Raw genomic sequence first — 14,761 nt, 5'->3', positions numbered from 1 at the left:
AAAATCACTAGAAATAGGGCTGGGGATGTAGCTCAGAGGTCGTGTTTGCCTGCTGTGTGTGACACTCTAGGTTTAAGTACTAGTCCTGGAAAAAGGAAAACAACAACAACAACAACAAAGAAGGGCCGCCGAAATTACTCAGCAAGATCAAGGTGCTTGCCATCTCGCCTGATCACCTGAGTTCTGTCCCCGGCAGTTCCATGGTGGAAGGAGAGAACCAGCTACCGAAAGTTGTTCTCCGACCCCTACACACATGCCGTGCGTGGCACACAAGCACCCCCCCCCCACACACACACACTATAAATAAATGGAAGTTTTTAAATGAAGAAGAGGAAGATGGGGGTGGGTGGGAAGGGTCTTCTGGGAGTGGGGTAGGTGATCCTGTTTTCTCCAAGTGAAATATTCAGACAAACTAGTTCCCAGGATGCAGTTAGGTAGGCCCCATGAGCACTGCCAATAAAGAATTTCATCATTGATAAGAGACTCAGACTTCCTTCCCCTTGGTTTCAGGTACCCTGGAACACTGAAGGACTTGAACTTATTGCACTTTTATCAGAGTTGCAGAATATCGTAGTCAAGGTTAATTAGTGCCACATTTATCCTTGTGCAGTGCTTTTACATTTCCAAAAGCTTTATAATTTATTGATCTTTTTTAAAATATTTTTTGTAGCCAGTATGACTTTGTTCCAAGAAAGGACAGAATATAGGGATCAGATCACAGCCAGTCCTGCTCTAGAGCAATGGTTTTTGCAAAGGAAGAAGCCTTTTCCTTTTAGATGCAAAAACTAGTATTTTGAAAATATTGGGGATAAATATAAAGGCACTTAAGGTTTACTAACCACTTGACAGTGATAAAATTAGCATGCTTTCAAACCATGTTCCTCTCCTCTCTTGGGCTTTTTGGTTCCATTTGTTACCTAATTAGGTTGCTTGTATAACTGGAGAGGCCATCACTAGCCAGCTCCCTCCTCACACCCCTCTCACCCTCGCCATTTTCTCTTTTTTTTGAGATGGAGTCTCATGTAGCTCTGGTGAGTCCTGAACTTGCTGTGTAAGTACAGCCATGCCCTGTTTTATATGGTGCTGACGCTCAAACCCAGCGAATCCTGTACACTAGGCAAGTGCTTTATCAACTGAGCTGCATCTTAGGCCCCTCACTGCCATCTTTAGAGCTTGTTATGTTGTCTGACATGACAACGTGTGTCTTCTCTGGCCACACTTCCCCAGCCTTCTGCTTCTGGAGTGGCTCTTGCATGCTTGCTTCCAGCTGACCTCATTCTGTGTGTCTCTGGATGAGGCCTTCTGAACCAGGCCCAGAGAGGCCTCGCCTGAGCCCTTCCTCCCTAGGGATCTTTGTGCATCTCTTCTCAGCTTTGTACTTTTCTCCTTTCCCTGCTGCTCTGGGTGTCATTTAGACCTGGCACTTGGTTCCCTTGCTCTTTCATCTTCAACATCTGTCTTCTTCACTGACTCCTCTGTTAGCTAGCACTTCTTCTTTAGAGTGTTTTTTAAAGTTTATTCTGTGGACTGGCAGTGGTAGCATACGCCTTTAATCCCAGCACTTGGGAGGCAGAGGCAGGTGGATTTCTGAGTTTGAGGCCAGCCTGGTCTACAGAGTGAGTTCCAGGACAGCCAGGGCTACACAGAGAAACCCTGTCTCAAAAAACAAAAACAAAACAACCCCCAAACTACCACCAAACCAAAATGAACAAACAAAAAGCAAAAAAGAAGGAAAAGAAATCGTTGACAGTTTCAAACATACATGTATATGTACAATGCATGTTGATCATATCCAACCCAAATCCCCCTAACCACCACTAGACCCTCCCCATGTTTCTCCTCCCATTCTCTTCTAGCTCACACATTTTTGTTTGTTTTTATTTTTAATTAACTAGTTAATTAATTGGTTTTATGTATAATTGGTTTTATGTATGAGTGCTCTGCTGCACGTAATGAAAAAGTCAGCAGTCTTCAGCCCTTTCTTTGACACCCTCAACTCTACTCCCTCCTTTTCCTGGTCTCTAGCTTCAGGTTTCTGTATCATTGCTATCACATTGATCTTGCACATTTCCTTTAGTGTGGGAGGAATACTTAATAGTCTCAGGTGGCCAGTGTCTCTGCCTCCTCTCCATCCTCTCTCTTACACTTCAGTTTTGGAGATGATTTTTTGGGTCTGGAGGTACTTAACAAAGTTCATATGCTGAACATAAAGGCAAGGTAGTTAAGTTCTATCTGTCTGTCTGTCTGTCTGTCTGTCTTTAAACTTTCCTCTTTTTTTTTAATTTAGAGATAGCCTTATTATTTAGGTTTCCTTCCCCCCGTTTAAAATTCTCTTTCATTTTTAAAAAAGAACATGTGCCACTGCACTTGACCCTTTTCTAAAAAATTATTTACTTATATTTCATGTGTCTGATTGTTTTGCCTTCATGTATATATGTGTACCACATGCATGTCTGATACCTGCAGAAGTCAGAAGAAGTCATCGGATATCCTTGCACTGGAAGCAAGGATGTCTGTGAGCTACCACGTGGGTGCTGGGAACAGAGCTTGGGTCCTCTGCAAGAGCAACCCTGCTCTTAATTGCTGAACTATCTTTCTAGCACTGTCCCATCTTGTTCTTAATTGGTTAATTTTAATTTATTCTCTTTTTTATTAGATATTGTCTTTATTTACATTTCAAATGTTATCCCCTTTCCTCATTTCCCCTCCAAAAACTCCCTATGCCATCCCCCCTCCACCTGCTCACCTACCCACCCACTCCTGCCTCCCTGTCCTGGCATTCCCCTATACTGGGGCATCAAGCCTTCCCAGGACCAAGGGCCTCTCTTCCCTCTGATGTCCAACAAGGCCATCCTCTGCTACATATGTAGCTGGAGCCATGGGTCCCTCCATGTGCACTCTTTGGTTGGTGGTTTAGTCCCTGGGAGCTCTGAGGGTACTGGTTGGTTCATATTGTTGTTCCTCCTATGGGGCTGCAAACCCCTTCAGCTCCTTGTGTTTTTTTCTATCTCCTCCACTGGGGACCCTGTGCTCAGTTAAATGGTTGGATGAGAGCATCCATATCTATATCAGGCACTGGCAGAGCCTCTTAGGAGACAGCTATATCAGGCTCCTCTCAGCAAGCACTTGTTGGCATCCACAATAGTGTCTGGGTTTGGTGAGGACCCAGGTATATCACTCCTGGTCATATACCCAGAAGATGCTCCAACATATAACAAGGACGCATGCTCCACTATGTTCATAGGGTGTTCATAGTGGCCTTATTTATAATAGCCAGAAGCTGGAAAGAACCCAGATATCCCTCAATAGAGGAATGGATACAGAAACTGTGGTACATTTACACAATGGAATACTACTCAGCTATTAAAAACAATGAATTAATGAAATTCTTAGGCAAATGGATGGAACTAGAAAATATCATCCTGAGTGCGGTAACTCAATAAAAAAGAACAGACATGGTATGCACTCACTGATAAGAGGATGTTAGCCCAGAAGCTTGGAATACCCAAGATACAATTCACAGACCAAACGAAGCTCAAGAAGAAGGAAGACCAACGTGTGATTACTTTGGTTCTTCTTAGAACGGGGAACAAAATACCCATTGGAGGAGTAACAGAGACAAAGTATGGAGCGGAGACTGAAGGAAAGGCCATCCAGAGACTGTCCCACCTGGGGATCCATCCCAATTTTACTCTATTCTCAATAGTTCAGAACAATATATTCCTTGATTACCATAGTCACTGATAATTGAAGCAATTGACCTTCAAAGACTATAGGTAGTTGGACCCTATATAATAAATTAGGGTGAATTGCCTGAAGAATCATAGTGGACCTCTGACAAGAAAGCAGAGGGGTTTATCACTGTGGTTGGAACTCAAATGGAACTTAAATGGAAATTAAGGGTCTGAGTATACATAGACCTTTTTTGGAGTCTGTGGCAGCTCTTGTGAACTTACCTGCCTTTTCCTAGAAAATACCCAATGGGCTGGGCAATTTAGAAGAAGTTTGGCTTCCTAAACTGGAGGCTGCCTCTTCTCACTTCCTTTGAGTAACAATCTACCCTCATTAACCAGGCCAGGAAGAGAGGGGGCCATGCCTTAGTTAAGAGCAATTCAGAATCAAGCACTCCTTCTATTAAAGGTCTAATCCAGCTTCCCCCAGTTCTTCCCCTCAGTGACTCTGGGTCCCGGGGTTCAGATGGCTCCAAACGTTTTCTGGAGGCACTGATGAGATCAGATATTGTCTTAGAAATTCTTCCTTTAAGAATTTGCAGGTGTCAAAGATTCCTTTAGAGTTGTATGTGACACTGTGTGTGTGTGTTTGGGGGAGGGAGGATAAGGATCTTTTATGAGAAACCTGAGTAATCTATTAGAATAAGTTGACTTACCCAACTGCACTCTGGTCTAACAACTTAAACACCCAACATGGCTGGGTGTGGTTGAACAGGCCTTTAATACCAGCATGCAGGAGGCACAGGTAGGCCCTATCACGGTGAGCTCAATCCAGCCCATTCTATGTAAATGAGTTCTAGGACAGCCAGAACTATATAGTGAGACCCTGTCACAACCCCCCCCCCCCAAGCCCCAAAAACCCAAAAACCTAAACCCTCAAAAGTCAAGCCAATCCTCCCAAACCTCATGAAATAAAACACTGAATCATTGTAAACAGAACTGAGGAGAAGGAATCACCAGGTTATTGAGAGCAGATGCTATTCATAAGCATCTTCTTCCTGAGTTTTCGAGGTGTGACTCAGAAGGCAGAGCTGAAATTATTTTCTTGGGATTCATTCATTCATTCATTCATTCACTCACTCACTCATTCAGCTTTTTCCTTCAGTTAATTTCCACTGCTTGGCCAGACACTGGTAAGGAGAAGCATGCAGCAGACAGCTGAGAGAAGGCCAGTGAGGAGGAAAGGTTGTCTGCAGGGCCACAGACAGAGGCCGTGGCTCTGTGACATGGACAGCTGAGTAGAGATCTCCCGAGTTTACAAGAGTTTCATTTAGGACAAGGTGGTCTGGAGGGGTTAGTTAGTGGGACTTGACAGATTACATATGAAGAAGAAGGAGACAGCAGCAGCATTGCTAGGTTTTTGACTCACAGGAAGTACAAGAATAGAGGAGAGAGAGAGAGAGATCTAGGTAGACAGACGGACAGACAGTTTGGTGTATGTCTGTGTTTCTGTGGGTGTGTGCACAGGTGCATGCAGCATGTCATAGATTGGTGATGTCTGGTGTCTTTCTCAGTGGCGGGGTTACTCAGTGAACTTGGAGCTAATCGATTCACATAAATGACTGGCTGTGAGACCTGTGGGGTTGCACATGTGTGTAGGTGTGCTGCAACATCCGACTTTTATTGAGTACTAGAAAGTAGCTTAATTCCAGCCCTCATGCTTGCATGGAAGGCACTTTAACCAGTTGAATTCTCCCAAGGTCTCCTTTCTTTGTTTTGTTTTGTTTCCTGTTTTTTTTTTTGTTGTTGTTTTGTTGTTTCTTTTGAGACAGGGTCTCATGTATTCCAGGATGGCTTAGAACTGCTTATGTAGCCAAGGATGGCCTTGGTCTTCTGATCCTCCTGCCTCTTCCAACTGCCAGAGTTGGACTGTAGATGTTTAATTACCATGTCTGGTTTATGAGGTACTGGAAATCAAACCCAGGGCTTTGTACTTCCTGAGTCAGTATTCCACCAGGAGAACTATATTAGCATTCTTTTTTCCTTTTTCTTTTCTTTTCTTTTCTTTTTTGTTTTTTTGTTTTTTTGGTTTTTTTTTTTTCCGAGACAGGGTTTCTCTGTGTAGCCCTGGCTATCCTGGAACTCACTCTGTAGACCAGGCTGGCCTTGAACTCAGAAATCCACCTGCCTCTGCCTCCCACAGTGCTGGGATTTCAGGTGTGTGCCACCACTGCCTGGCTTTTCTTTTATTATTTTTTAACCTTTCTTTCCTCATCGCCCTCCTTCCTTCCCTCCCTCCTCCCTCCTTCTCTCTTTCTTCCTTTCTTAGTATGTTAGTATGTAGCTGTAGCTGGCCTGAAACTCACTTTGTAGACCAGAATTCACAGAGATACTCCCGCCTCTGCCTCCTGAGTACTGGGATTACAGGTGTATACCACCATTCTAGGGATCAAACCCAAGGCTTCATGCATGCTAGACAGTTCTACCAACCAAACTACAGACTCTGCTCCCCGATAAATTGTTTTGTAAGTGGTTGGAGTAAAAGATGAGACTCAGTGATACGGGGTTTATAGTTTGAGAAGGACATGTGTGGTGGCTGCTTCTCTTCTAGAACACCGGGAGAACTAACCAGACAAGATACTCAAGGAATCTATTCCCAACAAGTATTTCTCTAAAAGGAAAGCTGGAAATTCGAGAAATTCTGTCCTTGCAAGATGGTAATATTAGATTTATTTTGTTACAGGTAATTGACATGCCTGAACACAGTCCTGGCGATTTGGGAGGAACAATGAGACTGGGCTTAAGACGAACTGTTTTCACATCTGAAAATTCCATACTGAGTAAGTTTTCCAGAGTTTTGGTTTTTATAGGACATTGGGGTGGTTCATATGGCTGTGACAGGACCATCCCTCTTGGAGCATGCGCAACCCTACTCTTTCCAGCAGCTGCACTCTCACCCAGCCACCTCTTCTTGCTGCCTGTCACTTGAGGCGTTTGATCTTTCCCCCATTCAAGTTCATTTTCAAGAGTATTGGCCATGCACAAAATAACCCACTGAGCAGTGTCCTAGAGATCAGATGACAATGGTGCCATACTGTGTCCTGTACCTGCCAAAGTTCTCCCAGGAGTACGAACACAAATTCAATTTTTTTTGAGTTCATGGATCAATGTTAAAAATGGCTCCCTCTTTCACTGTTCACTTTCTGTTTGTTTGAGTCAGTGTATCATGCGTTATGCCAGAAACTTAAATGAACATATTTGGACCTTTCCACAATGTTAGCATTTATTGAATAACAAAGTTTAGCAGTTTCAATGACAGAAATACCTATGCTTGGCTGACGTAAATGCAAGTTCTTTATTCCAGTCTTGTCCTTTTAAGATTTATTTTATTTTTAATTATATGTATGTGTCTGTGTATGAGTATGTGTATATGTGAGTGCAAGAAGCCTCCAGAAGCCAGAAGAAGGTGTTGGTTCCTTTGGAGCTGGAGTTACACGTGGTTGTAGACTGCCTGATGAGGGTATTAGAATCCTCTGGGGCCTCTGCAAGGGCAACGGGTACTCTTAATTTCAGAGCTGTCTCTCCATGCTCCTTGATGCCAATCTTCATTACTGGCATTAATTCTCATATCCTATAGCTTACAGTAACTATATCTGTATAGCTCCCTATGTTTATATGGGTTACAGAAGGAATACAAGTTGAAGAGGCCATAGTAAAGTTGGAGAGGTTTCAGAGTGGGCTGAGAAAGTCTGTATAGACAAGATAACATAACAGACCAGACCATTTCCAGGAGTGAGCGACTGGTAGAATGGCTGGAGTCAGGTTTAGGAGCAACGCGGCAGAATTCAACTGAGAGGTAAAAAGGTTGAACTGGATGTAGAGCAGAAAACAAAGCAGGAAGTAGGTGAGGAGATGACCCAGGTCTAGATGGGTGAACAGGTAGATGGGCAGGCAGTTGAATAGGCAACATCATCAGGAAAGGACCAGGCAGAGTCCCTATGGCTGTCCAGCCATCAGTATGATACCCACGAAAGTTGTCCTACCATTAGTAATGACCATTTAAGATCATTTCCATCACCTTCAATAAGCATTCTGTATTGTTTAGCTGTTACCACCTTGAACCCCCTCGGGCTCTGGCAATCATTGATTCATTTTTAAAAACTTTACTGATTCTGGCCTTTTAGTGAAAATAAATGGAACAACATGAAGTAAAGTCTCTCATGGTTTCTATCACTTAGTACACTGTTTGCAAGTTTTATCCATTCTATGGCATGTATTAATATTTAATTTCTTCTAATGGCTATATAATAGTCTATTGTGTAGATGTACCAGAATTTTAAATGTCTGCTTTTGGGCCTATGGGCTCTTTTTAGTCAATGATTTATTAAGCCTTATTATTTTAATTTTATGTATTTATTAAAACATTTTTTGAGACAAGGACTCCTATAGCCTAGGCTGGCTTCAAACTCACCATGCAGTCAAGGATGACCAAGCTCCTCCCACTTTCCCCTTCCTTCTTGAGCCACCCGGCCCTCCCATTCATTCTGGTGCTGGAGATCACACCCAGGGCACTCGCTCTCCCAGCTGAGCCACATCCCCAGTTCCTGATTGCATTTATTTTAAATTGTGTTTCTTTACAGAAGGCGGGTGGCATATGAACCTGTGGGTTTTAGCAAGTATAAAGTTTTGCCTCCCTTCCTGGTGAGACAAGCTTCCCATGGTGTCTCTGACAAATGTTGTAAGGGATAACAACACTGTCCCCATTGTTCTATAGAATGCTATTTCTTAATACCCCCCCCCCAAAGTCTTATGACATTATAAGGGAATTTGGCTCCCTGGTTGGCATATTGATTTTGTATGATTTTTTTTTTAACAAGCTGACACATTTATTTTTGATGCTTCTTTTCAAGTTAGTACATTTTTTGCAAGGCTGCTATGAGCAAAATACATTTGCCTATGCTACTTGGAAAAAAATGCTTGACTATTTTGAGCTGGATGTAGTGGCACATACCTTTGATCCCAGCACTTGGGTAGTAGGAGAGTCTCTGTAAGTTTGAGGTCAGCCTGGTCTACACAGTGAGTTCCAGGACAGCCAGAACTACACAGAGAGACCCTGTCTTGAAAAAACTAAAAACCAGCCAAACAAAATGATTAGCCATTTTGACAGTGTTTTCATGTATTCTTACCCCCCCCCCCCCCCCTTTGATTTCAGTTTGATTTGTAGGCCTGTACTTGCAGTGCTTTGGATGAGGGAGAAGCAGGATAGTAAAGAGCTCTTTAATAAAAGAATGCCCTCCAGCAAGGCAGAGCCTGAATACTCGTCTATTGAGGGATAATTCCTGTTTTTCTTAAGTCACTTGTTAATCTAATAAGGGTTTTGAAAACTGAATTCAATCGTTCTGAGTCAGAGAGTGTAAGTATAGATTGACTTGGACAAAGGTACCGGTAGTCATCATTTACTTGGTTTGTAAGAAATGGATTCACAGGCACTTGTTTCTGTCCTGTACCCTGTTTTGTTTTGTTTTGTTTCAAGGGCTTTAGAGATGAAAATGTAGCTCACTGATAGAATGCTTGTCGTCATGCATGAAGCCCTGGGTTCCATCCCTTGCATTGACTGAGCAGGGCCTCCTGGTGTGCATAGCTGTAATCCCAGCACTCAGGAGAAAGAGGCAAGAGGACCTGGTGGCTCACACCTTTAATCCCAGCATTTGGGAGGCAGAGACAGGCGGATTTCTGTGAGTTTGAGAGCAGTCTGGTCTACAGAGTGAGTTCCAGGACAGAAACCCTGTCTTGAACCTCCTTCCACCCTGACCCTGCAACAAATTCAAGGGCATACTGTGCTGCATAGCAAATTTGGGGCCTGACTGTCTCAAAGAGGGGAAGGGGCCTTTAGATAAAAGGACTATCAAGAGTGTGTGTGTGTGTGTGTGTGTAATTGTCAAAGCTGCCTTAAAGATCATTAAAACACCATATGTTTTTCTAAAATGCTTATGACTAAGTTTGATTATCTGTGGTCTTCTCTGAACTTTATTATGCTTAATATTTATATTTTATTGTAGCATACCTTTTTCATGTATTTGTATTTTGTGCCTATTTTATTTTTTGGGAATTTGTATGTGTGTATGTATGTGTGTGTGTATATATATTCAGTTTTTGAGATTTACATCATTTTGCCTCTCTTTTCAATCCAGCTCCTCCTGTGTATCCATGCATCTCCTTCTCAAATTCATAACCTCTTCTTTGAATATTATGCTTTTTGTGTTTGTTTGTGTGTGTGTGTGTGTGTGTGTGTGTGTGTATGTGTATGAGTCCATTTAGTGTTTACTTATACGTATATATGTTTAAGGCTGACCTCTTGGGAGTGGACAACCTGTCAAAGAGCTTGTCCCTAGAGAAATCTGGTCTACCTTTTCTCAGCAGCCATAGTGTACACATACACACACACACACACACACACACACACACAGTTGTCACTGTAATTTTGAGCCAGGGTTTCATGTATGTAGTGCACACTGGCCTGGAACTCACTATATAGACAGTTACCTTGAACAACTTTATTTTTGGCCTCCACCTGCCAAAATTAGGTTGCTTTTTTAACGGTACCTGTCTCCATCCTCCTTTTCTCCCCCGACTCCTCAGGTCTTGTTACTCAGGTTTACTTTGGACTCTTGGGCTCAAGGAGTCTTCTTGCCTCAGTCTTCTGAGTGATGAGGACTCCAGGTGTACCCGGCCCTGGGCGGAGGGTGTTTGAGTTAAGGAGCCCTAATGTGCTGATTAATTCTTTGCTGATAATCATTTGAGATTGGTTCCAGCATTTTATAAGAAAAATGCTGATTGGGAGATCTCCACACAGGCTTTTTGTTCCACTGAATGTTTTCTCAGAACAGGTTTCCAGGAGTTGGGTTATTGGGTTCAAGGCTATGAACAGTTTATGGCTGGTAATTCTGCTAGATTGTTTGAAAGGCGGGTGAGTGAGTTCAGACTGTAATTACCTGCTGCTGTCTCGCATTCTTGGCTGTCTCCTCACATTCTTGGTTTGCTTGCTGTGTTCTCGACAAGTTGCTCTTCATTGCTGCCTTTGACTTTGCATTCTTCCATTGCTACACAGCCCCCTTTCTTCCCCTCCAACTATTGGTTTACTTGAGTGTAGACTGCTTAGATCTCAGGCCTTAGCAGGGAGAAATCTTCCTGTCCCCAAGTCTATCACCCCAATGATCTAAAATAGTGGTTGATACACCTTTCCAAAAGGACCAGCCATCAGGGATAGAGAGATGGCTTAGGGGGTCAGAGCACATTCTTCTCTTCCAGAGGTCCCTGGTTTGACTCCCAGCACCCATATCAGGGTGCTCCAGGAGATCTGACACCTCTGGTCTCTCCAGGTACCAGGACTCATGTGGTGTGTACTCATGTACACATAACCTACACAGATATATAGATAATTAAACATAATAATAAATTCAGTAAATCTTTTTTTTTTTAAAGACTAGCCGCTGTGCTGTACAGGTAGGCAATATAACTTTATTGATGAACACTGTAGTTTAATCTTGGATCACCTTCTGTGTCTTTTGAAATCTTTTCCAACCATTTGAAATATAGAAACCAATCAAAGATGAGGGCACCGTTGCTGGTGATGGGTTGAGCAGGAGGTTGGATGAATCGTGGTCTGAACAAGAAGCAGCACGTGGGAGGGACAGAAAAAAAGATGGCGTGCCCTCACTTTCTGTTAAGTGTTAGAGAGTAAAGACCAAGCCATTTGTTTTAATCTGGCATCTCTGGTTCTTGGTTGAGGAAATAGAGGCCTAAAAGGCAAAAAGGCATCTGGGAGGTTGGGAGAGTCAGAAGCAGCTCTTGTGACACTGCTCATATGCTGGCGTCTAGCTTTCTACTGAGAGTGCCTCCCTGGCCCTATGGTCACACTGTTAAAAAAAAAATCATACTCCCAAAATGTAACTTTTTTGTAGTTTTTAGTTTGAGATGGTGGGGTCTCAATAAGTTACTCAGAGCGCCTTTCAATTCACTCCCTAGCCCAGGCATACCTTCAACTTGTAATCTCCTGTCTCGGTTTCTGGAGTAGCTGAGTTTTCAGTCCTATGCCACAAGACCTGACTGCAAAATGTAATTTTAAAATATTGTGTGTGTGTATGTTTTCTCTTGTGAGAGTACTTCAGGCTCGCTGTTGGTAGAACTGCTTCTCATATTCTCTTGCCTCCACCTCCCATCTCCTCATAGGAGCACTGGGATTATGGATGGGAACCACCACAACCAGCTTTCTCTGAGTTCAGGGGAACCAAACTTAGATAGGTCCTTAACACTTGTAGTGCAAGCACTTTGTTCAGTGAGCCAACTCCCAGTCCCAAAATATAATTCTCAAAGCACACACCGTACAGATACCAGGGTCACCCAGAACTTTCTTTTCAGATTTATGTACTTTATTGCATGCTGTTATACGTCAATTATAAAAGTACATTTTATATCGGAAGTTAGATAATGTGATTTTTGTCCTCGGAATGGCACTCTTAGTTAATTGGAGTCAGTGAGAAACAGCCCAGGGTAGGTCAGTATGAAAGGCAATCCCTCTGGGCTGGTGAGAGGGCTCGGCAGGTATAAGTGCTTGCCACCAAGCCTGATGACCTGAGTTCAATCCCCAGAAGCCATGGGTGGGTAGAAGGAAAGAACTGACTCCTTCCCGTAAGTTGTCCTTTGACCGCCACATGTGCACTGTGGCACAGGAATGCCACCCCCCACACAATAAATGAATTAAAAAGATAAAAATAAAATGTGTGTTGAAGGACAAATTCAGAAGGCAGTACGGCTGGAGCTGGGCAGATGAGGTGAGAGGCCTGGGGGTATGCTGCTGACACTGGTTCTTTTTTTTTTTTTTTATTCGATATAATTTATTTACATTTCAAATGATTTCCCCTTTTCTAGCCCCCCCCACACTCCCCGAAAGTCCCGTAAGCCCCCTTCTCTTCCCCTGTCCTCCCTCCCACCCCTTCCCAGTTCCCCGTTCTGGTTTTGCCAAATACTGTTTCACTGAGTCTTTCCAGAACCAGGGACCACTCCTGCTTTCTTCTTGTATCTCATTTGATGTGTGGATTATGTTTTGGGTATTCCAGTTTTCTAGGTTAATAACCACTTATTAGTGAGTGCATACCATGATTCACCTTTTGAGTCTGGGTTACCTCACTTAGTATGATGTTCTCTAGCTCCATCCATTTGCCTAAGAATTTCATGAATTCATTGTTTCTAATGGCTGAATAGTACTCCATTGTGTAGATATACCACATTTTTTGTATCCACTCTTCTGTTGAGGGATACCTGGGTTCTTTCCAGCATCTGGCAATTATAAATAGGGCTGCTATGAACATAGTAGAGCATGTATCCTTATTACATGGTGGGGAATCCTCTGGGTATATGCCCAGGAGTGGTATAGCAGGATCTTCTGGAAGTGAGGTGCCCAGTTTTCGGAGGAACCGCCAGACTGCTTTCCAGAGTGGTTGTACCAATTTGCAACCCCACCAGCAGTGGAGGAGTGTTCCTCTTTCTCCGCACCCTCTCCAACACCTGCTGTCTCCTGAATTTTTAATCTTAGCCATTCTGACTGGTGTAAGATGAAATCTTAGGGTTGTTTTGATTTGCATTTCCCTAATGACTAATGAAGTTGAGCATTTTTTAAGATGCTTCTCCGCCATCCGAAGTTCTTCAGGTGAGAATTCTTTGTTTAACTCTGTACCCCATTTTTTAATAGGGTTGTTCGGTTTTCTGGAGTCTAACTTCTTGAGTTCTTTATATATATTGGATATTAGCCCTCTATCTGATGTAGGATTGGTGAAGATCTTTTCCCAATTTGTTGGTTGCCGATCTGTCCTCTTGATGGTGTCCTTTGCCTTACAGAAACTCTGTAACCTTATGAGGTCCCATTTGTCAATTCTTGCTCTTAGAGCATACGCTATTGGTGTTCTGTTCAGAAACTTTCTCCCTGTACCGATGTCCTCAAGGGTCTTCCCCAGTTTCTTTTCTATTAGCTTCAGAGTGTCTGGCTTTATGTGGAGGTCCTTGATCCATTTGGATTTGAGCTTAGTACAAGGAGACAAGGATGGATCAATTCGCATTCTTCTGCATGCTGACCTCCAGTTGAACCAGCACCATTTGTTGAAAAGGCTATCTTTTTTCCATTGGATGTTTTCAGCCTCTTTGTCGAGGATCAAGTGGCCATAGGTGTGTGGGTTCATTTCTGGATCTTCAATCCTGTTCCATTGATCCTCCTGCCTGTCACTGTACCAATACCATGCAGTTTTTAACACTATTGCTCTGTAGTATTGCTTGAGGTCAGGGATACTGATTCCCCCAGATTTTCTTTTGTTGCTGAGAATAGTTTTAGCTATCCTGGGTTTTTTGTTGTTCCAGATGAATTTGATAATTGCTCTTTCTAACTCTGTGAAGAATTGAGTTGGGATTTTGATGGGTATTGCATTGAATCTGTATAGTGCTTTAGGCAAAATGGCCATTTTAACTATATTGATTCTACCGATCCATGAGCATGGGAGGTTTTCCCATTTTTTGAGGTCTTCTTCCATTTCCTTCTTCAGAGTCTTGAAGTTCTTGTCATACAGATCTTTCGCATGTTTGGTAAGAGTCACCCCAAGATACTTTATACTGTTTGTGGCTATTGTGAAGGGGGACACTGGTTCTTAAACCATTGCTTTGCCTGTGCCTCTCCACTGAACACAAACGGTGATGTGGTAAAGCACAAATAATCGAGCTCAGAGCTCATATAGGAGATGGGTGACAACTTGTTCAGCAGTGTCACAGACCCTAGTCTTAATTAGTTATAGTCAGTACACCAAGGCATCCAGGAAGGGAAGCAAATCTTAGTCTGTGTCGAGTGTAGTTTTCAAACTAAATGTCAGTTCCTAGAAAGAACATGTGTCTGGATTATCCAGTTGATGGGGTTGTGTACTGCTCAGTCTAATACCTTTGTCCTCAGCAGGATGACTGAGTTTAGGATGTCGGAAACAAGGTAAAGGTGTGTGGCTAAGGTGAAAATGATGCTTTTCATTTCATTTCATTTCTTCACTCTGTGTGTGTGT

General features: G+C 42.9%; 1 protein-coding gene across 1 annotated transcript in view; it reads left to right on the top strand.

Moving 5' to 3' along the window:
• The window catches only part of Ctps2 (CTP synthase 2), a 108,652-nt gene that overhangs the window by 53,988 nt on the left and 39,903 nt on the right, over positions 1 to 14,761 (top strand). The window contains exon 11 of the mRNA XM_052170203.1: positions 6,415 to 6,511. Within this exon, the coding sequence (XP_052026163.1) occupies positions 6,415 to 6,511 (97 nt within the window). The remainder of the gene's footprint in view (positions 1 to 6,414; positions 6,512 to 14,761) is intronic.

This window comes from Apodemus sylvaticus, chromosome X (assembly GCF_947179515.1).
Source record: "Apodemus sylvaticus chromosome X, mApoSyl1.1, whole genome shotgun sequence".
Lineage (NCBI taxonomy): Eukaryota > Metazoa > Chordata > Mammalia > Rodentia > Muridae > Apodemus > Apodemus sylvaticus.
The sequence above is the reverse complement of the archived record's forward strand: the minus strand, read 5'-3'. Positions and strand labels throughout refer to the sequence as shown.